Source organism: Scatophagus argus, chromosome 2 (assembly GCF_020382885.2).
Source record: "Scatophagus argus isolate fScaArg1 chromosome 2, fScaArg1.pri, whole genome shotgun sequence".
Classification (NCBI taxonomy): domain Eukaryota; kingdom Metazoa; phylum Chordata; class Actinopteri; family Scatophagidae; genus Scatophagus; species Scatophagus argus.
In genome coordinates this window covers 19,408,004-19,432,209 of record NC_058494.1, presented here as the reverse complement: position 1 = coordinate 19,432,209, position 24,206 = coordinate 19,408,004, and the positions used below count along the sequence as shown (strand labels likewise).

Genomic DNA, 24,206 nt, shown 5'->3' with positions numbered 1-24,206 from the left:
TCATTTCCTTTGCTTTCTCTGGATCGGATTATGATTCATTTTTAAGTGACAAAAAACCCAGTAAATATGATTAAAACATTATCTTCTTGCCACTGTACAAATGGTATACTACACAACTCTTCAGAAACATTTTATATAAGTGAAATTTCCATATAATTTTAATTAAATTTTCCTTAAAAGAACTATCAAGTAGTAATTACAACGAAAATAAAGACTCATTTTTTGTTACTGCATTTAGGGGGTTTGTAATTAGCTGTTGATCTTTCTTGAAAGAACTGCTCAATTTAAACGCAAGTGGATATTCAGTCATGAACTGTTGCAAATGATATTTTTATATATATTAAATTGTATGTTTACTTATAGATGACTTTGACATTTGTGCATGCTCAGCTGACCTGCAGTGACACCAGTAAAACCAGGCTGCACCACTAAACCCTGTAATATTACTAAATTATACAGCTTTTTTGGAAACTTTTGGAAATGATTAGGAAATTAAAGATCTTTGAAGAAAGAATTGCTTAGTATTCTTTTAAATACAATTATTATGCCACACCTGAACAACTAATCTCAAAAGAAATTACTATAAGTCAGCAACAAAACACTGGAAATTGGATGGCTGTACTAAAAAAAAAACCAAAACTTTAAGACCAAGGTTACATGAAAATGTTTATAAATGTTCTCTTGAAAGCTGTATCAGAGTATAAACGTATGTATACAAACTTCTTTAAACAAAATTACGAAATCAATTGAAAAAGTGAACATATACCATCTACATCTTGATATAATACTACAACATCTAAAATAACAATCAGAGCTGAGTTTTAAAAAAAATTATGTCAATTGTGCGAAGGAAAATAACAAAACTACTGAATTACTAAAGTGGACTACTGAAAAAGGCATAGTCTGATTTTAAAATAATACAGCAAATGTAAATATTCATAAATAACAACAGTAACCTGAAAGGAAGATATCACACATTTAGCCTATCCATATCACTGGTGTTGTGTGAAAACCTATAAACGTCAGAAAACTCTCTTCTCTCTTTGGTTTTTAAAACCACTCCAACAGCAAGAAAAATAAAGTACATTGCCACATTAGTTCCTAAAAAGTTAAGATTTTGGAGACACATGGTTTTCACCAAAGATGGTAAAACTGATGTTTACATATACCGAATATCCAAGTATGCAAGTGCAAACCTAAGACTCAAAGAAAAGAAATTTATTTAGGGAAAACTGGCTTATTCACCTAAATGAGAAGACTGATACACTCATATCTGTCCATTAAATGATCTGATCAGTAATCTTACATTAACTAATTAATTAATTAATTAAGTGAACCAAAGTACTACCATCTCATTGTTTTGGTTTTACGTATGCAACTGAATTGTTCTGGTTCACTGTCACTGCTCTCATACTGTAATGTTTGGGCATGAGAGGCAGATGATTTCAGTGAAAACGCTCAAAAAACATATTATATGCTAAGAAAAAAAGGCTGAAATTTAGTAGCATTTAGTTACCTAATTAGCTCAGCCAAGTAAATGTAAACTTTGCTCTGAGTCTACTGGATATGTGAATACGCTGTTGTTTGCTAACCATATCAACTTTATAAGGTGATAATATATTCAGTGTTGTGTTCCTGTGTTGCCCCCCTCCCAAAAGAAAATCAATTAACGTAGGTTTTATTCTGGAGCTAGCTTAGCTTAACATAAGCTAGAAGCAGGAGGGAAACTCTTCGGAGTTCAAAAAAAAATTTTAAAGCTGAACCTCCTGAAACTCACAACTCAAAAATGTTGTTTATCAAAACTGTCATAATTTGCCTTAACTTGTGGTTTTACACCTGCTGTATTTCAAATGTCAACTATTTCAAGGCAAGCAGCAGTGAAACACTGTGGCACGAGTGCTTAGCGGCTGGTTAATGTTAAAATCTTTGTATGTTGTTGTAGCATGCAACTCCCTTAAAGTCCACACTGTTTTTCATCACTTCTGTTTTCACGAGGATTAAACAAACATGACATCTGAAACATTTGGAGCTGGTAAATGTCATTTTGCTAATTGTTTCCACTGCTTCCAGTCTAGACGCTGAGCTAAGCTAACTGCCTCCTGACTTTAGCTCCATACTCTACACACAGACATGAGGGTGGCTATCAGTCTTCTCAGTGCATCTCCCCCAAAATATTGTACCATTATTTCAATGTTTTTGATGAATATCTACTGGCCTGGTTCCTTGAAGATAAAATTAAAATATGCAGAATGACACATTTAAGTGAATTTCTTGATGTATCGAAGTTTCAGATAGGCGATGATGAGAAATATAAACATCATAACGGTCAAAGCCACATGATTCTCCCACAGTCCCCAGGGGGTGTTCTCAATCCCCAGGTAGTCAAGATACTGCTCTCCAGTACATCTGAAACAACACAAGTCCCAGCTGGTCCCTTAATTAAATATCAATATTTAAGCTGATTTTTTTTTTGTAGTTCATAAATGTTTGTAAATGTCTACTTATGATAGTAAAAATGATAGTAAAAATGTCAGTTTTTAACATGAGACCTGGTATAGACTGGAAATAATTTAAAAATAAAAACAATTTGAAAATAATTTGTTTTAGGGAAACAGATTATAGAGTTAGTACAAACTATTAAGACCAGAGCTTATGCGGTATGCAGGTTTACTCACGTCGGGCCGACTGTGCTCACACTGCAGTTGGTCACTGTAGCCGACACGTTGGTGTTTTTGATCACAGCCTCCTCACAGAACTTCAAACCCACAAACTCATTGATCTTCAAGGCCTGAACAAAGACAGCATAGTCAATCATTGCTGAGCAGATTAAAGTGAATACAGTACATTAGTCAGTGGACTGAATGCTGATCTGTGGTGATCAACTATGAAATACAGTCTGCAAATTCGCTCAGAAATGAAGGCGTTCACAGTCTGCTTAGTGCAAACCTCTGCAGTTGTCTTAGGAACATATGATGACAGCATTTTAACTGTGCAAGGATCAACTAACAAACTAACTGTACAACCAACAATGCATGTAGGCACTAGGCAGTATTTAATTTAATATAGGCAAATGTAGGCTTCAGTGCTTCTGTCCATTAAATGCTGAAACTATAAAATGTGCAAATAGTAAATGTCAGTGTAAATAATGCTAGACTATAAGAACATCCCAATATTTGATGAGGCGTGTTGGTTAAAGGCCAAAACAATCAAGAGAACAGCAGTCACAGGCCATACACTGACTGACTGATATCGTGTCATCATCAGGTCTACTTGGCATGTAACCACAAAGTCAGAAGAGAGAAAAGAGTGTCAGTTGGAGCTTGACAGATTAGTCCATCTATAAATCGACATAAACTTATTATTAGTACATCAGTATCATCAAATATGTCAGCCATCAGGTGGTAACAAGACTTGCCAGTAGAGAAATGACAAAGACATGATTGAGGCCATTTACAAACATCACAATTACAGTTAAAAAACTGCATCAAGTTTTGGCAAAAAAAAATATATATTTTTTTTTAACTTCAATAACAATATTGTGGTGGCCACAACAGTCCAGTATCAGGCAGGTGATAACATGAATTAATATGTTAACAGGTGTCTGATTGCCAAACTTTCTATCAAATATTTTGGATGAATTATGAGCTGACATAACTGTTGGGATGGATGACTCACATGATAAAGATGTGCTGCAGGAATGTCAAAGCTGTATTAAACAAATCTTTTTTTTAATTTTTTTTTTCAGCGTCGGGTAAGTGTGTTCTTACTATTACGCTCACTGAAACTCTTTCTGTCAAAGCCTCTTTTTTATTTCGACTTACTGCAAGGCCGTAGCGAGGAATGCTGAAATACTTCAGCCAAGCCAGCCAGTCCATGATGCTGGGAAGGTTTACCAGGAGACCTGAAAAAATCTAACAACACAACAAAACTTGAGGCTTGAGCTTTTTTTTCACATCTGACATTTTGACATCACAGCAGAAAAAAACACATAAAATACACTCATATACAGTATTTAAAAATGTCACATTTCAACAAAGTACACTTTAAGACTGTTTATGTGCATTTGTGTTTCTTTCTGCGTTGCCGAGTCTCTCACCATCATGAAGACAAAGGTGATGGTCATGAAGATGTTGGCGAGGGCCACGACACTCTGGTCAGCCGAGATGGCCATGGTCATGGCTGTGGCTGTGTAGGCCACCAGAGTCACAGTCAGTGTGAAGATGGAAAAGGCTGCTGCAGTGGGTTTGAGCCCTGAGTGGGCAGACAGAAACACGCACAAATGCACGCACACACACACTTATCAGACTCTAAATAATAAGCTATCTGCCTCTAAATTGGGGATTTGATGTATGGTTCAAACATTGAAACCACATTTCAAGGATTCAAGGATTCAAGGAGCTTTATTGTCATTTCACACACGTAAAACATGAGTGGAACGAAATTTGTTTCCCCGGTCCCAGTATCAGCCCAGTTTCTTAACAAAATAAATATAAATATAAACAATGCTATATAGTATAAAAAAGTGTAATATAAGTGAAAAACAGTAGATGATATAAACACCAGTGTAAACAGTATAAACAGTATAAACAGTAGTGCAAAATGGCTGACAGGGTAGTGCAAATACATTAGTTTAAACATGTGTCACTCTTACCAATCATAAAGTAGACAATACAGCTGAAGATGACAGAGGTGATGGTGCGCAGGGTGATGTCACACACGATCTTAGAGAGGAAGTAAACAGACACTCTGTAGTAGCCGCTGATGTACTCATGCCTGTCACAAGAAAACCGAAGAAGAAATCGAAAGTCAGTCCAGACTGGTGTTGAATTAACCACACAGATGACACAGTTATGTCAGCTTGCTGAGTCCCATATGATATCTTGACATGTTGATTACATACACAAACAGTTTCCTCTCAGTGATGAAGAGCTCAGCTGCAGACACGGTGCTGAAACACTGGTTTGTTGTGATGAAGAAGAGGGCCCCCATCCTGTAGGAAAAAAAAAAAAAACCCAGCAATGCAACGAATATGAGAAAGGAAACAAAAGCAATGCGCTGAAGGGCCAAACAAACAGAAGGAGCTCAGTTAAAGCACAGTAATGTGCGTGTGACAGCTTCTCCCAGTTGGAATTTTGGCCACTAACATTTCATTTAGTTTCGTTTAGTTTCCCTCCCTGTCCAGCAGTTTTCCACAGACAGTTTCTGCCATTTTGGATCCCATGATCTCCCCACACACACACCTGCACACCTGCTCTTGATTCTCTCAACGACTTCCCTACTATATGTAGACTACATACCTGCCCTCAAACCCAGGGTTCTCTGCCAGATTGTTGACTGCACCTTCCTGTCATAGCAGTCAAACCTTTGTCATCGCTGTCTGACTTGGTCTTTGGCCCTTGACTGCCCGTTTGGAGTCATTCATCTGTTCTGATTGCCTGCCTGTTAAAGGAATAGTTTGGCATTTTGGGAAATACATTTCTTTACTCTATTTCCAGGAGTTATTTGAGAAAGATTGAGCCCACCCTCATGTCTGTATGGTAAATACGAAGCTAATCGGTTAGCACTAAAAATGGAAACTGAAAGAAACAGGTAGCCTGACTCCAAATGCAACAACATCTGTGTACATATCTATGTTGTATCGTGTTTATTTAAAAACACACACACACATACACAACGTATAGAAATGACACAATGACAGCAACGACACCAAAAATATGTTTAGCTCTTAAAAATACTCCAGGATAAAAAATCTCTAAGGGACTTAATCCTGTGATCATCAAAAAATAGTGGTATCTGTGTAAGATACTGTTTGTCAAAATGCTGGACATCTAACACAAAATATTAAGATTATTTAAGCTGGTGTGTCACCACTGTGGTGTTTGTTTTGTCTGTTCTTCTTGTTTCACTTTTTTCTCCCCCTTTAAATGTTAAAATTCATTCCAGAAAAAAAGAAATGAAAAACAACACATTTCTTGTCTCAGAGTCTTGTGGTCAAATAAAATAGTAATACTTGAGTACACTACTTAGAAAATTATGCTTAGTTACATTCCAATACTGAGCGCAATGAATCAATGAATGTTATGTAAAAATAAATGCTGTGAATTCTGCACCTGATTGGCTGTCACTCACAAAGCGCTGACTCCAAACAGTCAACACTGTATAGATTATGTCACTAAATATGCTGTGGTGCATACACACATAGAAGGACTTAAAGGTGACTGATTTCACTGTGGCCCTGCACCTGATGAAAAGGAGGGAGCGGGTGAATAAGTTGAGACAGTTAAGCTGCATGCATTGGAGTCTGCCTTACTGCCTATGCTTTGACCGTGAACATAATGACATTAGAACCTTATATTCCACTGAAGCATGCACAGAAAAAAGAGGGGAGACCATTGAGATTTTCTGATGTGCTTGTGAGTACCAGGTTGTGCCCAATAAAATACGGTAAGAGGATTAGCTGTGCAGGAATTGCTCTACATTTCACACTTGTTTCTTAAAAGCAGCGACCGACTTAAACATCTGAACAATTATTAGGAAAGACGTTGCAATAATCAGCATGCCCGTATTACATATCCACATACTATTCTAGGAAATTGCAAGATTATTAATTTATGGGATTATGTGCCTTTCCTTCAACAGTCTTATTAAACCTGCTGTTTGAATTACCTGACAGTTAGAGTGAATATCTTGGGTTGACTGGATTTGTCAACATTATATAATAATTGATGTGTTTTTTTCCCCCCCTTTATTTAACTGAAAGAAAGAATAATAAGTTGTAGAAAAATACTGGAGCCAAGAAAATGTGTTCTCAGATCTCAGATCTCAGATTGCTAAAAAAAAAAAAAAAAAAAAAAAGAACAATTCGCGGAGGACATAACCTCGCTGTTGTCTGGACGTAAGCAGTGTGTTTTTTTTTCAGCAGTTCTCTCACCTGTTCTGAATGCCACTCTGGTCATCTTTGACCCCGAAGAAAATGGCTCCTACAATGAGGGCAAGGAAGATGTTGACTCCCAGCTGCACAGACAAAAACATGAGACACTTAGACAACACCGGCAGCCATTTAGAAAGTCCTAATTGGAAACCTAACATATATTAGCACATAAGAACGTCTGATACACACCCTGTTTGAATGTTTGGCATGAGCATGAACACTTAGGGCGGACATAAGATGGAATGCGTGGCTCTCACACTAAAGTTGTTCATACTCCTCTTTTCTCTTACTCATTTTACCAGACTTTGAGTGTCTCTTGAGTGTCCTTCTTGTCTTTTTTTGACTTTATGGCGAAGAAAGGTTTAACTTTAAGGCTAGTTGGAAAGAAAAGGACAAATGTTGATGATCTGAGACAACAGTGCAGTATCTCAGTGCCACAGTTTCTGAAATAAAACTTAAGCCGTGTCCTCTTTCACCAAAAAGCCAATGTTTCTGAAGGGTTGGGGGTCAAGTGGACACCCTGCTCCTCCCCCGAACTACGCTATTTGAGAGAGCAATCAGAACAGAGGGGGCCGACAGAAAAGAGTGAGAAAAGTGAAAGTGACACAAGTTTTAGTTCTAACAATTTACAGATTATGACAGGACTAAGCGGTTCCCAGGGTGAAGGGATAAGCTAATAAGGTTGAGCCTTGTTCACCTCAGTCCCCACAGCCCCTCATGTGAAAGTGGAGCAGTAGAGTGATAGGTCATGATGCCATCATGTGATGAGTCCCGGGCCAGGGCCAAGGGGCTTTGGCCAGATATGATATCAGTTCAGAACCTGGCCTAAAGAGGCAAGAGTGGGGTCACAACAGTCACCAAAGCCGATTACGGCGCCCACACCACCTAGAGCCCCTCTTGTAGGATTATTTTGACTTATTTAGGGCCAATTAGCTGTTAATAATTCTTAAAGTGAGGAGACTTCTGATGGCATTTTGCTGCCATGGGGTGACTAATGAGGGCAGTAAGTCTTGACCCCTCCAGAGTGCTGTCTATGCATCCTGTATATAATGATAATAGCAATAACAATGATCATTTTTCTGCTTTCTGAAAATTTGAACAAAGTAAAAGTGATGTTGGTACAACCTCATGTACTTCTTGTTAACAGCTATCTGTTTACTGTTTAAGAAAATGAAAGTGATCTCAATCTTCTCATTTAACTCTCACAAAGATAAAAAAATAGGCTTCATATCCAGGACTTGGGGCTATTTTCATCCAAGCAGCGGTACAAATAATCAAAACTCTTTATTCTTATGTATGTGCTAATTCCTGCTTTTATTATATTCTATTTATTTTCATTTTTGGTATTTTCCATTGTGTATTGTATCACCTGGGCCACAGATGTTTGTGGGTTCAGCATGAGGTTCTGAAAGGTTCTCTTAAGCACCCAGTGCAGCTGGTGATAGAAGGAGCTGTTGTAGGTGATGGTGCGGGATTTTGAACACGAGAAACACTCCTTATCTTGGACGATGCGGTCCAGCTCGGCTCTTGTGTCGCTGAAGTAGCTGCTGTTCCTGTACTCCTCTACCAGGCGCTCTTCAATATTCTGCCTGGAGCTGCTGAGCTCCTCAAAGTCCAAATCTGGCCACGCACACAGGAAGAAAATGACTGAAGTATTGGAAATTCTACAATAGACACAAATAATCCCATAAAGCACTGGATTAATGTAATCATGATGTGGACTTTCCACTTCAAATGGAAGAAAATGGAAGAGGTTTTAATTTGGTTCCACAAGTCTTTTGATACTGCTTTGAATTTTACGAGTCTTCATCTAAAGCTCAGCTCGGTGAGAAACTTCTTATCAGTGACTACATTATCTGCATTGGATCTTGAAGAAAAATTAGGTCATATCTACGGTTTAATCCCAGGGATATTACACAAGCTTCAAATGGGGATGGTTAAAATATTCTTTTATTCATTTTGTACAACAAAATGCTTTCATGTGTTTTATGCACTTACAAATCCATCCTACAATGAAGACAGAAATATGAAGACATCGGCTTGACATTGTCATTCGTGGAATGATTAACAGATGCTGTTACCTTCAGACCCGCTCACTTTGGTCATAGTGGTGGCGGTCGAATCCCCGTTAATAACGTCCAGAAAGAAGTCAGCTGGGTTGTTGTGGGGCTCACAGGGATAGCCTGGAATATGTTTAATATACATTAAACATTTAAAATACACGCGCAAGATTATATCAAGATGTTGTTTTAGTGTCACATTTTCTTGTTGTTCTTATTAGAATAAAGCTCTACGACGTCTTTATATACATTTGCATGCACTTCCATTTTCAGGTGCCATTAAAAACATCAGGAACAATACAAACATATTATATCTAGTATTTTGTGATTATAATAAATTTCCAAATAGTCACCAATGTTGGCAAAGTAGTCCAAAGCATTCGGCGCTGGTCCGTGGTAAACCATTTTACCACAAACCAGCAGAGTCAGAGTGTCAAACAATCTGTAGATTGAGTATCGTGGTTGGTGGATGGACATGATTATGGTCCTCCCATGACTGGCCATTCTGAAAAGACAAATAATAATAATAATAAAAAAATACAACATAGAAAATACAACAAATCTGCCTTCTGATAGCAAAAACAACCTTCTCTTCATCAGATTCATGCTTTAACGAAATGCTTTGTGTTTTACAGTCAAGGCTGTTTCGACATTTGATTAAAATAGTTAGTACGGTAGTTTAATATCTTTAATTCAATCTATTTATTTATTCATTATACTTAAACACTGAGTGTGTGCATATGATGAATACAAATAATTCCTTTGGCATACACAAGCAAGCTTATCTTTATTTCAAGATCAACCTTTTGTTAAGCATGAAATTTTCTTCTAATTTTCTTTCTTTTTTTTTTTATCCTAAAATGAATATTCAACATAAAATGAAACCCTTTTTCTAGAAAAATGCTGTTTTTTTTCCAATGAACATTAGACACTGTAATAAAGTGACTTACATGTACATAAGGTATGCTGTTTGAAAAGGAAATGTGTTAAATTAGTTTTTAAGAACAGCTGAGCACCGGCTGAGACTGCGGTCCCGGGTCAGGGACTCGGATCCCAGTAGACTCAGAGGCAATGAATAATGTCAGAAAAGCTTCTTTGATACCCTTTCAGTAACAGCAGGACAGAGTTAGCGGTGCTGGCGTCCAGTCCTGTGGTTGGTTCATCCAGAAAGAGAACTGAGGGATCGATTATCAGCTCCATACCGATGTTTGTCCTCTTCCTCTCCCCTCCGGAGATTCCACGGGTCATCTGCGTCCCCACCTGAGGAAAACCACCCACACAATCAACTTGTCCTGACCCTCACCTGGTGTGTTGAGGCTTGAAGCGGACCACAACTCTTACCTTGGAGTCAGCCACCTTGGTCAGACCGAGTTCTTTAATGAGATGATTGACTCGGGCCTCCTTCTCACTCTGAGGCACAGAGCTGGGCAGCCGCAGTGCTGCAGAAAAGCGCAGATTCTCCCTCACAGTCAGGGTGCCCATGACCACATCCTCCTGGGTAAAGCAGATGAGAGCTTGAGGTCAAAGGTCACAAACGGGAAAGACCATTTCTGTTTGCGAACGTCTAAATTTCCTGAGACCTTTAATGCAGAGGATTGTTGACATAAAAGTGCAAACCCTGTATTCAAAGCTGTAATCAGTGTATGGAAAACTCTAAAGTTCTCAGCTTTTCTGTGTTTTGGGATACATATGTATATATATATATATGTATATATATATATATATTTTATTACAGCCTGCAAAATAACTGGTTTATTTCAGTTCCACTGTTCTCATCGGTATTGTTTCCCAGTGGAAACACTCCAATGAACTCACTGTGCCCAGCACCAAACAGCAGACAGACAAAGTTAGCGACAAGCTGGTAAACACTTTGGAGCTTTTAGCAGCTGGTTGACACAAGACTGTCAACCAGGAAATGTTTTCATGCAGGCTTAAGTGATTAATATGAGTCACCTGAACCACGTAGCCGGAGAGGCACTTGAAGTTTGGAGGCTGCGGCGCTCTGTCAATGAGTACTTCTCCAGAGAGACCTGAAGGATCCTTCCTCGCAGCCAGAATATCCAAGAATCTTTGAGCAGTAAAACAGAGAATAGCTAAATAAATCTACGGCTAAGACAGGTGGTTACTTGGAATAAATCAGTGCAATACTCACGAAGATTTTCCACTTCCAGTTGGTCCAAGAATAGCGTTGAGGCCAGGTCTCATTATTCCACTGTAAGACAATGACACACGGCTCTCTGTAAGCAATTTGGTTAACATGGTTAACTTCATTTAAAGGCAAAGACAGGGACATATATAATCATTTCTAAGGTATATAACCTGAGTTCAGTCTTACAACACAAATGTGAGGAGTGTGAAACAAAGTGGATTAATGTGATTCTAAGACGTGATGAAATGTAGAAGCACTGAAATCATTTTCCTCCTCGACCTTCTTCTAAACTAATCGTGAGAGGATTTCGTGGTTTCATAAGTAATTCTTGAAAGCTACGCACTCACAAAAGAAAATCTATACTGTGGTACAAAAAAAATTAAAAGAAAATCCTCTGACTTCAGAGCGAACAGTTACACAAAAGCACCAGAGAAGTGATATAAAATGGAATTAAAAGTCTGAATAAAATCCTGGCAGTGGATCACGTGATGGTGTTTAATTCGTTTCCCTGGCAGACTGCTCCTTAGTGCATCAGAGAGATTATATGCAAGAAACCATGCTTAATATCATATAATTACCACTGAAGGAGAAAAAGGACCAAAAACTTGTGTGAAATGATTCATTCTTTCATGGGAAATGTCAGCTGTGTTTAATACCATCAGAAAGAGACCAATGTAAGAGTCCATTCACTATTGTCCTGCTGGATAAGGATACAATGAGCCATATTGAAGTGACATGAAGAACCACTGCTGTTTGTAACATGGCCTCCCAAATTAAGGGACTCAGAAGAAGTATTGCAGCACACTTGTTACATACTGAGCCAAAAACGAAGCAGAAATCACCAGATTCGTGATGATTTTTCATCTCGACCTCTGGGAAAAAAAGCTTGTAACTAATCTGAAGCAACGCTGAGCAGGCTCGCATTCGGTTACATTGGAATAAATCAGCAACAATGTGAAAACACGTCACAAACAGCTCGTCAGACTTTCCACTGAACCCTGCGAGTAGACGAGGGTGTAAATTTTGTTTTTCTGTAACTGGTGTAGCATTTCCATGTTCCCCCATTGTGTGAGTGAAAAGAAAAATGAGAGAAAGTAGAGGAAAATCAAGACACGGATACAACTGACGCAGATGCAAAAGATGAACAGACACAGAACAGACAATGAGGATGCGCCAAATTTCACAACTGACTTGAGGTCGGCCAGTATTTCCCTGGAACTGGTTTTCCTTTTGCTGAACAGGCCGCTCTTCAGCTGCACTTTGTACTGGACGTTGTGGAAGCTCATGGTGGAGCCTCGCGGCTGCCTGTTCTGGTCCGAGGCCGTCGTGACCTTTGACCTGGTCGTCCCGTTGGTGCCAATGTCTTCTATCATTGCAATGTTGACGTGATTGGCTCTCTCCATAATCTCCTGCAGCAAACAGAGCGATGTGAAACAAGGACCACGTCCGCTAGCATCATTAAATAACCATACACTTTGATGAAATAAAACATTAGTCTTACAGGAAATCAGCAGATGTGAAGAAAAATATATTTATTCTACTTAAGACACAAATCAATTAATGTGCTTGAGCATGAATCTCCCATGGTACAATACTGCTGAGACAAGGACCGGTATCGCTTTAAGGAAGTGCAACTGAGATGGAATAGACTGCAACTAAACTTATATGAATAATATTTAACAGCACGTTATTAACAAAAGACATTTTTCACGCTCAGGGGAGATGTCATATTTGTATCTTAGGAATTCAACAGTTTCCTCATTTTAATGCACTAGCACACACTTATGTTTAAGGCAAACAGTCAGGTTAGAGGAAAAGAGTTAAGTATGTAAACCAGAAATAAAATACAGTACAGTTTGTGTCCATGGTGTAGATTAAAACACAGACTATATTTGTCTGTGAAGAATTTTTTTTTTTTTTGGTTTGGGGATGTAGGCATAAACAGACGTCCTAATATTATATTATATATTTCTTAGATCACAACCTGATAAATGAAAATATGCATAATAACTAAAGTAACTGAAAACACATTGGATATATTTCCATTGTTTAATTATTTTTTTAGATAAGTTTTCATTATTTCACTATTTCCAGTACAAATTACTCATGAGATATGACTCAAATTCCTTAGGATACTGCTGTGGCCTTTTATTTTTATTTTCCTTTTAACAAATAACATTTCCCTGCAACCTGCACCATCGTCAACAACAGTGCCTGAGCTCTGTCTGAGGACATTTAGGGGATGTGGGGGGTTTTGGCAACCTGTTAGCAAGTGTAAGATTCAACTTTGAGAATCCTAGTGGCACATTTTTAGATTAGATTCAGTGGTGTACGTGTTCATGTACAACTGATTTTCTGTGTTGTTGAAAGGAAATGACCACAGCTGTAACATTTGCAAAACTGAGAACACGTAATATATCACGACATACCTCAGGATCATATTTTTTTCTTTTTCATTTTATTTTTTGAATAACTTACATTTTTACAGCTTCGGCCATTTTTAAAGATTCGTGTTTAGAAACGATCAAATTTTAACTGTAAGTCTACAGGTGAGTAATTTTTCTAACCAAACAAGACTCCACAAACTAAACTCCACTCACAGGACACGTGACTTGAGTATTTTAAAACACGGCCTGATTCATTTAAAGGAACTACAGAATAAATAAATAAAGCGTGTATTGATGGAAAAAGATCACCACCACAGTGTAAGGTGAGGAAAGTAAGGAGAAGTTCAGCTGCAGCGACTTACCGGCCTGTGAGACTGTGAGAAAGCTGCTGGTGCTGGAGTCCTGCTGCAGCCTTCACGAGCGCCGCCGCTGCACACTAACAGAGCGGAGAGGCTTTGCAGGCTGACTAACATCAGCTCATGACAGCAGGGACAGGTGCCTCAACGTCCAGCCGCACACTAAGCTGGGATCCCACCAGTCTGCATGGTGGTTTAACCCTTTATTCACCACCCAAACCCACACCAATGACCGAGGTCTCTTTTCACATCAAGTTTGTATTATTGCTTGTATGAGTGACACTATGACTGCTTGGAAGGGCAGAGCAGGCTTACATTTTTAGAGATGGAGAAAGCAGATTTTTTTAAACTAAAAGAAGCAACACTAGTATAAAAATACTCTGCAAGGACATAGCCTGCTTTTACACTCTTAGCTGTACAGTAGTATGTGCAGTAAAACATACTTTAAGTACAAACATGGTCTAAGTAAATTGAAAAGTACAATGCACACCTGTTCTGTGTGCAGAGGTGTCATGAGATAACTTGTGTTGTGATTTGGCATTTTATAAACTGACAAGTTTATTTTTTAGCTTTATAAAGCACTATTCAGTTCAGCCCTTCTGCAAAACTCTGCTGAACAAAATCTGAGGAATCCCTCTGCAAAATATTTATGTAATGTATTTATATTAAAAAAAAAAAAAGATGAAAATTATTTCAGTCAAAACCATAAATATGGGTGTTGGCCTCTGACATTTATGGCTATATAATAGATATATAATAAAATTGTACATATTTTTTTTCAAAATTACATTTTGGGTTTATGACTGTGACATCATATAGAAAAATATTTCTCAAATCCCCATGAAAACACAATTGCATATAGTAGAGTTCAACATTGACAACATCCTTTTTGGTGTAGTTTTTAATTAAAGTTTCTCACAAGCCATTCAGACCAAACATACAACAAGCTAGTAAGAGAGCGATGCTGAAACAGTCACAGTTAGGTCCCAGATACACATCCACAGCAGCCGTGATTATATCTGAACAGCAGCGAAACAGAAAACAGCAAATAAAACCTGAACACGGCACGACAGATTTAACAGACGGAGAACTTTGTAATGAGGACGTGTTAATTGTGAAGAGCAAAGTCCAGAGAATAAATCAAAGTGCCATTCAAAATGAGCACAAGGAGGAAAACAAACAGTATTTACATAACATATAGAAACGATAAAACGGAAAGACTGGCGGCTGCACATGTTTCACAAACAGAACGAAGCTGATAAATATGAAGTGTTGCATTCGTCTAGCTTTAACAACCACAAAACAAAAGATCAACACTGACCATAAACTGTCTTATCTAATGGTTTATGTCTGCCTTACACTACAAAATGTGTCTGCCCACATTAGGTCAGCCAAGACAACTTAATTACACAGCTTAATTACGCCTATACCCTACTGGGTTTGATTGTATTCTTTAGTCATGGAGGGCGTGGAGGCAAACATTCACATTGTCATACATGGCTCTTAGCTGAACAGTTCTTTAGTGTTGCATTAAGTGTGCTTCGCTCCTTCTAAGTGACACGTAAGTGGAATGAGGAATTATTGGTCGCAACCGAGTTACGATCAAACTGCTGTAGCTTTACACAGTTACAAGCACCCAAGCCGAGTTCCTGTGTGTGTGAGAAATTCAGAGTTGTTGAGTAAATGCAACAGAGAACTATCAGTTTTCCAGTTGTACATAAATAGAATTATTTACAAACATATTAAATATACATTTCTGTACCCTGAACACTAAAAAGTGCCCGGACAAGATCCGTCTCAAATCACACACTTATACAAGCATGAGCAATGTTTAAACGGCAAGAAACATGAATGTCTCATCTTTGATACGCCCGATCCCTCTGAAGTGCTGTTCTTTGTATGAGCAGCATGAAGCAACTCCATTTTCACTGGATCACACAACATTTGGGGTTTTGTTCATCTTCTCTCAAAATGTTAATATTTCTGTTTGGTCTAATTTAGAATGATGATGTATTCCAGTTGCTTCAGAAGTTGTGGCTTTCGATGACCGTTTAGATTTTGTATTCTCATACAAATGACAAACTAATGCAGCTCAGTCAGTGTATTTTCCCACTCTCTTCTATGAATGTAGTCCCACTGCTAACACTGAGAAATTTAACAACTGGTAAAAATCCAGAAAGGTGATTTTTTTTTTTAACCATGACAATAAAAAAGTGCAAAATTGGGCATTATGAACAGCTAAAAGGTTTAAACAATGACTCGAATGGCAGTCTTGCTAATGTAGGGCAGGCTACATATTTGCTGAGTGACTCCAAGCATGTCATCGCGAATTCCTGTCTGTCCAGTCAAACACTTTTCAGCTTTTAGCACCTCTAATAAAAAGAAAGAAAGCAAAACAAAAAGCTCATTGGCTCGCTAGTTGACAAAACCTTGTATAAAGAGGATTTTTCTCGCTTTTAGTGCGCGTCATGAATTCACTGCCTCTTACTCCATTGAGGCTAATACATATTGTACTTCTCTAAATAAAATGTTGCAACTGTTGGGTATTACTGTTTGTTTCCATCAGGGTACCATTGTTCGATTGTATTGCACACATGAATTCGGTCCAGAGACCACGCCTTTTCATCCAACGTCCTACTGACTACGCCCAGCGACCACTGGACACAAAACTTCTGCTGAAGGAGAAGCTTGGGTCTGAATTCTGGTGCTTTCCCCAAGCGCCAAAAGGCACCACGATTATTGTGCTGTTGTCCTCTGAGCCATACTGAAGAGCCTGAGAAACAGAAGAACCACAAGCCGCCCAAACATTAACATTTGTACGAAAGTTGCAACCGCTTTGCAACACTTAATAAAGTTAAAAGTTATTTAAGGTTAAATAAGTGTCTTAGACCTAAGATGACATCATGTTTCTGGACCAAAATGCCCACAATCCAGTTTCGATGCCATTCTAAAATTGTGATGCACCTACGCACGTCATGCAGAGTGATGCATTTCTGCCCCGGTCAACATGTTTCACGTTAATCTCTGCATAAGATGATGACTGTTTAGTGTTTATAGGAGCATTTTGATTTGTCTGTTTAACAGAACACGTCAGCATTCATTTGAGGGAATATGTCCATCTGCCACAACATAAGCTGCAACAAACCTTCCCACAATCACCCAATGCACTTGGCGAGTCAACTCACAGCATTTCAAATCACAACCCCCCCCCCCCTACTTTCCATACATTGTGTGGTTTCACTATCAACAAAATATTAGCCAGTGATGAACATCGTACCTGGTCAGATATTCTCTGAGCTGCCTCTTTGGGGTCGTTACACTGGTTGATCACATTGCAGATTTCCTGGCTATTCATAATGAAGTTAATGCCGTCTGTGGTCAGTGCCAGGAATGAGTCATGGACATGATGCAACTGAAGAAAGGAAAATCAATATTTAGCAACACTTCTAACTTTCTGAAAACTTTTCTTGTCCTGTTCTGAGTTATTATTATAATTCATAAAAGAAAGGGGGGAAAAATGTCATTAAACCTTAGGGAGAAAAATGGATCATTCTGATTAAAATTTAGAAATTGTTGCTGTACCATCTGTTAAATGCTGGCAAATATTAAACAATTTGTTGGCTATAATTCAGTGAGAATCTTTATAAATATAAATTTGCCTGAAGTGGACATGTGAAATATTCTTGAATACAACTCCAACTTCCACTTTTATAAACCTACCAATGTTGTCTTGGTCTCAGGCTCAGCAATGACCCCCATGTTCTTCAGGTCAAAGTCACCAATGCTGCGTGTCATGGCCAGTCTGCCGTTGACGTTTGGCTGTCCCAGACTATTCCAAGTGATAAAACCTCCACTTTTCTTTATCCTTGGGGCAGATGCAGAGGGTGAAAGGTACGCAAAGAATTAATTCAGTTCAGAGCCGAAGTGATTTTAACAACAATACTGACTATATCCTCCTCGTTACCGCAGATACAACTCCATCCGATGAGCGTGCAATTAAATGTGTTAGCCAAAAAGCTGTCATTAAAATGACAACCTTTCATACTCTGGCTGCTCTACAGTAGTCGATGACATGGTTTACATGAGTACTTGTGCATATAAAACAAGAAGAAAAACGGACAATATTTATGTACCTTTCTTTCTCATCCTTCCTCTCTGGGGTGTGATCGACAGTGAGTTTAAGGGCCTTGCCCTTGCGGCACAGCATGGCACGGCTATCGCCCACACTGCCCACCACCAGCTCAATGCCGTCCCTCAGCAGGGCCACTGTGGAGGTAGTTCCTGCATTCATCCCGGGTACTACAGAGACATAAAAGGAAACATCAGAGGTGGAACATACCAAAAGAACAGTCCACTCAAAAAGTCACCGTTCACAATGTTTGCAACAATCACATGATGTGTTTCTCACTCTCACATCCACACACGACAACACGAACACATGGGTGGGAAGTTATGAAGTGGACTTGCAGCAAACTGGGGGTTAGGCAGTCACACATGCATGTAAAACTGTTTCAGCACAGAGTTGAGGTCCAGAGCAAATCTTATGGCAAACTTAAACCTAAGACTGAAACTAAAAATAATGATTCTTATCTGACACAACATTCATAAGTGTGCAGAATTAATCTTGATATTCAAAAATCAAAACATAAACGTAAGAATGTATACTTTTCTTCATGCTTCCTGAGAGGGGTATTTTGTTTTACTTGTAATTTAACATGCATTTATTGAGAGTTACAAATTTAACTTTGTCACACTTGATCATGGCAGTTGGTAACAATTCTTAAATTCCCCCAGGGATCAATAAAGTCTTTCTGATTCTGATTAATAATGCAGGCACTGAGATGTTAATATTTGAACTCAGCAACTTGGTTACAGAGAACTTAGTATGCAAATAATGCTGAAGCAGAAGATCCTTCACTACACACAAAGCTAAACTTTATTTACTTAATGAATGCAAACTGGTTACAAGAGCATCACATATCATCCTGTCAGATTTGGGCCAGAGTTTAAATCTGAACCTCCTTAACAATCCAGTGAATTTGTCTGCTGACATTTGTAGGCCTGCATTTGACCTAAGAAATCAACAGAATGACAAGCTTCTTCAAGCTGCTTTTTTTTTCAGCTTATCTGCATATTAAACATGCTCCAACTCGTGGACTAGATTTGTCACTGACAACATGTAACACACACAACTTGTCAAAGTGGAGCACTGTCTCACAAGAAGCTTTGCATACACTTGGTGAGAGAGGAAAAGAAGGGGGGGGGGGCGAGAGAGAGAGAGGAGTGAGAGAAAGATAGGGAACCTTCCCGTAGTCCAGGATTTAGGACCCGCTGGACTCTCCTTCAATATCTAGCCTCTCGTCATCCACATTGGTGCCAAGGGCCTCCAGCTCTTAGCTTGGTCAGCAGCTGCCGTAGATAACATGCACACACACACAGGCATACTGGGACATTTCACACAGCGTGGCTGATGTACGGCCACATAATAGATACGCTAGCTTTTATATACAATTAACCTCAATCAGACATAATGCCCTTTGAGAAAAATCAACCTAATTTGAAAAGTTTCAATGAGACACGGGCTAACATGTAGACCACATAACATACTGAGCAATGTTCTGAATTCATTTGTATGAGGGGTGCTCAAATTACCCCAGTATGAATTTCAATGCCCGTGCTAAACAATATATTCAGCAGATTGGGAATATATCATAAGATGGGTGACAAATTAAAGGAAAAAACAACATTGAGTGTTGGGTCACGACAAGCCTTTAGAACAGCTTCAATGTTTGTTGACTTAAGACTCTACAAGTCCCTGGACCTCTACGGCCATTCTTTTAAATGGTGTTTAATTGGGTTGAGATCGTGACCGTGACAACCACAGCATACTGTCTCCATGCCCTTCAAAAACAATTAGGTGACAGCTTGTGTCCTGAACGAGCCACATTTGTTAAGTTTATCCACAAATACACACGTTTTTCCTTTAATTTGTCTCGGCCGTGTAACAGAAGCAGCGAGGCACTAGCATTTGCTCTACTTGTAGCTGGTTTGTTGTTCATTAATTATTAATTAACTTTGGCTTAAATGACAGACCTCTAACCAAAAATGTCATGTCGGGTCATGTCACTTGGGAAATCCATTCCTTCAAAGCCTAAGGATGATAAGCAAGTTAGGTTTTGAAGAGAGAAAAAGGAAAGTTTCATTACATTTGTACGTGTGTATATATAAATATATATGCACTGTATACACAGAGCAACTATGTACTCTAACACGAAGGAACCTACCATTCGGAGAGAAGTGCAAGTGCTTTGCAAGAGCTTTGTCTACTTCAAGGAAGGCCTTCGTTAATACTAATTCCAGATTGGACTCCTCTGCCACAAGGTCCCTGAAACAACAAAAAGTCTACATAAATGAAAACATCAACTACAAAGATATGTTTTTTCACAATCGCCAAACATTTTCAATTATCGACAATGAAACTGTTCATTAGTCATTCTCCTGCAACAACGACTGGCATACATATGTAAAAACAGTATATCTAATGATTTCCTTACTTGATGAATTTCTCCATGTATTTCTCACAAAAGTCGGCTGCTTCTGGGCCACCATGCCCATCAAACACAGCAAAGTAGAGGATGTTGTCAGTCATCTGGGAGACCTGGAAGCGGTCTTCATTCTCCTTGCGTTGACCAATGAGCGAGGCACATCCTACCTTTGATAAGCTTACTTTGGGAATGGGCTTGCCATAGCGAATGCTGGATGGCAGCAGAATGGGCTCATCGATACGATTGTCCCAGATGCCGAACGAATCCCAGGTAGTTGGGCGGCCACTGCTGTCTGCATCAAACCGTGTGTTGCTGTGCCGTTTTCCTGAAGGGCTGTAAAGCTGTCTCCGGAAGACTGTGAACTGGAGATGGCTGTCCTGCTGGAACGGGAACGGGACTAAGGCTTTCTGCAAAAGACCACTGCGACCCACATGAGGACCACTGCACCTTGCCAGGCGCACGAGACAGGCTGATGACATCACCCTGACAGCGCAAACACTGGAGGAACACTGGATGCACAGGCTGAGGGATTTGTTGTCCAAACACTGAGGAAGATTTCAGATTTAATTAGACTGGACCTACAACTTAAATAAACACTACAAAATCTTTTTTCCCCACCAAGAGAGGCCAACTACAGCTACTGCCGAAATTAAAATGTTGTTCTAATTAAATTAAACACGTCATATTTCTTTGTTTGCAAATGTAGCAGACAGCGTGCATGATTACATATGAACAGCCTCGGGTCTATGGACTAACGATAGGATCAGCGTTTAAGTGACATGTATGATGCAACTCTTGGCAGTCACTAGCGCCCAGTGCTAACAATGTATCAGCAACATCATCCATATAAACACACGTGCCAGGTGGAATGAGTCCGTGATCCAGTTACAGTTACTCCTAAATAATATAATTACTACCGTTGTTAAAGAAAAGAACAGGACCAACGTCAAAGCGAGCGGCTTTTCGTTTCGTTTCGGCATTAACCAGCTAGCTAGCTAAGAATAGCTGTGGTTAGCTGACAGGCTAGCTATGTGGCTAGCATTAGCTCGAATTTCGCAGTTCTCCCGGCATTAACGAGACAATCTCCTTGACCTTTCAGCGGTGTGACAACTAAAAATAATACCTTAGATGTCTTAAATTTGTGAATATAATTTAATCTTCGGCTGGTTTCTTGGGGAGAAGTCACTTGTGTCTGTATGAAAGCGTCCGCGTTCGTCCCAGTGTTGTGGATCCTCAGTGTTATCAAACAAGAATTGTGACATGAACGCGCCAATCAGTGTGCAAGAAAAGCCTACGCCCACCTCTACACCGCCTCGTGCAGAATGCAGATGATTGGCTGAAGGACAGATTAATGACTTCTGTATTAACCAATCATTAATCGGGAACGTCTGTATCGCGCAGCCAACCAGAGAAGCAGTTGATGTTGATGTTGAGGGACTTTGCCCTGTAAGTAGATACCATTTATGTGGAGAAAGGAAATTCTACGCATTTAGATCTTTCACTGTTCCTCCGGGGTCCAGTCACCTCCTACTTCCTCTATGATCGGTGCACTAATATTGGTTTCTATTACGTAATACGTTTGAGGCCTTTGTTTGAACTAATCTTCCTTTGACCCAACTCGAATTTAATTAAGGCACAAAACTCACCAGTGCTGCTCCCCTCATTTCTAGCAAACAGTAATACTTCAAACTGGTGCCACACTGCAAAAACTGCCCATTTTCGTTGCACGTTGTCATTTTTCCTCTCTATTTCAAGGAGAATTGCAATTATTATCCGATGTAGTGGATTAACTGAAGTTGTTCAAAAGCTTTTGGTCATTCCCATAGTTCTCAGAAGAAAAAAGGTTCCTCAACATGTAAACATTGAATGTAATATAACAAGTTTTACATGATGTTTTTCATTTCTGAAGTATTAAGTGGTTACAGTACATTTAATGCTAAGGCCAGGTCTGTGTGAGCCTGCTGCATGTTGAACTGTTGTCTCATGTGCACCAGAGGCTATTAAGGGACAGGCAATACTGAATAATCCTTAAATCATGTACAATTTAAAACAAAAATAGGCCTTTTTAAAGTTTTTTGCCTGAAAAGCTGAGAACTATTATGTTTTCTGTTTTTGCTGTCTGAATCAAAAAATGATCATGAAAACCAAATTCAAATAACTGTTGTTTTTATTAAACTGGGTGCACTCAGTGTTTTCAGTGAGAAAATGGTCTAGTGAGTCAACGAGACTGCAAGGAAGGCACAGTGGCTGCTTTGACATCTAAAGCTAAACTGTGACAACTCACAATCAGGCTCAGGTTGACAGAGTTACGGTAAAAGGCTTTTGGTTGATTTGGTTCAATTTCTCAAGGAATTTTTGAGTGTGCTTATTGCATGGTTTGACTTTATACTAACATTACCTGTAATATTATTATATCTAGTCATTGTTCTAATATATGGAGTGTGGGCATAAGCATGAGTCCACCTGAAGGACAGACAGCCCAGAGAGAGAGCTCTACAATTATTACAATCTACACTTCTATTCCAAACATCACATTAAACTCACTCCATGTTTCATGTACATCACATTATATAATAGAGGGAGTTTGCAACATCTCCACAACTACTTTTAATTAATCATTTCTGATAAAATATTTCACTTACATTCATAAATGCTCATATACCGTCATCTTCACGTAGAGAGAGTAAAGTAAATCTCTTTTGTGAACGCGCTCTTGCGTCGCTTTTTGGATGGTGGCGGGAATAGGGAGAATAAGGTTATAAACATAAAGTATTAATTTATTATCAAAGAAAGATTGCACCAAATGCGTGAAACTGCCGAGGGGAAATAAGCTAATCTGTACCAAATCAAATAAAGTATGTGATTAAAATAGTGGCGCTTGCACAGAATGTGATACGTCACAGGATTTGCTGTAACACCCGCACTTCCTGGTCGACGGACCAATCATGGCTTCCTTGCTTTTAAAGTCCAGTGACGTAGTCAGCTGTGACACTTCCTAGTTTGTTTTCTGAGCAGAACCGAAAAAAGACGCCTTAATTCAGTATGCATCTGTCCAGGTAAACAACCTCTTTTCATTCTCGGTGAACTAGACATATTACAACACTGTTTTACCTACAGTTCATTCACCGGTTAACCAGTGGATTTCTGATTTGTTTTGTTGTTTTTTTTTAGCGATAAGACCGACACAGCGATACTGCAGCTTGCTATGGTTAATTAGCTAACCATAAACTATAACGGTTTTTGTGGGTAATCGAGCCGTCTGTTGTGATTGCTGAACTTTTTAACCTGTAAATGTCAGATATTGTGTAGATATTGAGCTACGCCTGCACACTGTAAATTCATGTATACACAGCGCATATCCAGGCCACTCCTCTTCCTCTCTAAAAGCAAGCTAACGTTACCATAAATACAAAGATAGTGTGGCTGGATCAGGTAGGCTGTAACGTTAGTTCACTCATAAACACGGCTGTCACCTTAACGGGCTTCATATTAAACTAATTCTTATTGCAGTTTTTGCTGACAATAACAGCTCATGGATAATAAACGTGGCTTCCTAGGAACTCAAAATCGAGGTTTATGTGTTATAGCAAGTCGATATGAGCTATAATAGAGTTATTCATGCTTTATGCAATGCGGTCAGCGTGCCTACACTACACTGTTTCCTGTCACTTTTGTATTTGGATGCTTTAATATTAGCTACGTGTAATTAGGACACTTGCAGTGCAGTTAGTACTTTCAAAAATGATGTTATCTACAGTGAGACAGACAACGACTCTTC

General features: G+C 39.0%; 2 protein-coding genes across 2 annotated transcripts; both read right to left on the bottom strand.

Moving 5' to 3' along the window:
* Positions 1–355: 355 nt before the first annotated feature.
* abcg2d (ATP-binding cassette, sub-family G (WHITE), member 2d) lies at positions 356–12,640 on the bottom strand. The gene is made up of 15 exons (XM_046416238.1): positions 12,332–12,640; positions 11,144–11,203; positions 10,945–11,059; positions 10,333–10,485; positions 10,094–10,251; positions 9,345–9,496; positions 9,013–9,114; positions 8,301–8,551; positions 6,932–7,014; positions 4,901–4,990; positions 4,652–4,773; positions 4,097–4,251; positions 3,822–3,911; positions 2,676–2,788; positions 356–2,406 (listed from the first exon to the last, which is right to left on the bottom strand). Exons 1-15 carry the CDS (start codon positions 12,541–12,543, stop codon positions 2,259–2,261), a joined length of 2,004 nt encoding a protein of 667 aa, XP_046272194.1. The 5' UTR covers positions 12,544–12,640; the 3' UTR covers positions 356–2,258.
* A 2,129-nt stretch (positions 12,641–14,769) lies between these two features.
* ppm1kb (protein phosphatase, Mg2+/Mn2+ dependent 1Kb) lies at positions 14,770–21,707 on the bottom strand. Its single transcript, XM_046416224.1, has 7 exons — positions 21,552–21,707; positions 20,438–20,973; positions 20,168–20,268; positions 18,017–18,182; positions 17,604–17,748; positions 17,161–17,295; positions 14,770–16,656 (listed from the first exon to the last, which is right to left on the bottom strand). The coding sequence occupies exons 2-7, from the start codon at positions 20,905–20,907 to the stop codon at positions 16,525–16,527; spliced, it is 1,149 nt and encodes a 382-aa protein (XP_046272180.1). The 5' UTR covers positions 20,908–20,973; positions 21,552–21,707; the 3' UTR covers positions 14,770–16,524.
* Positions 21,708–24,206: the final 2,499 nt, after the last annotated feature.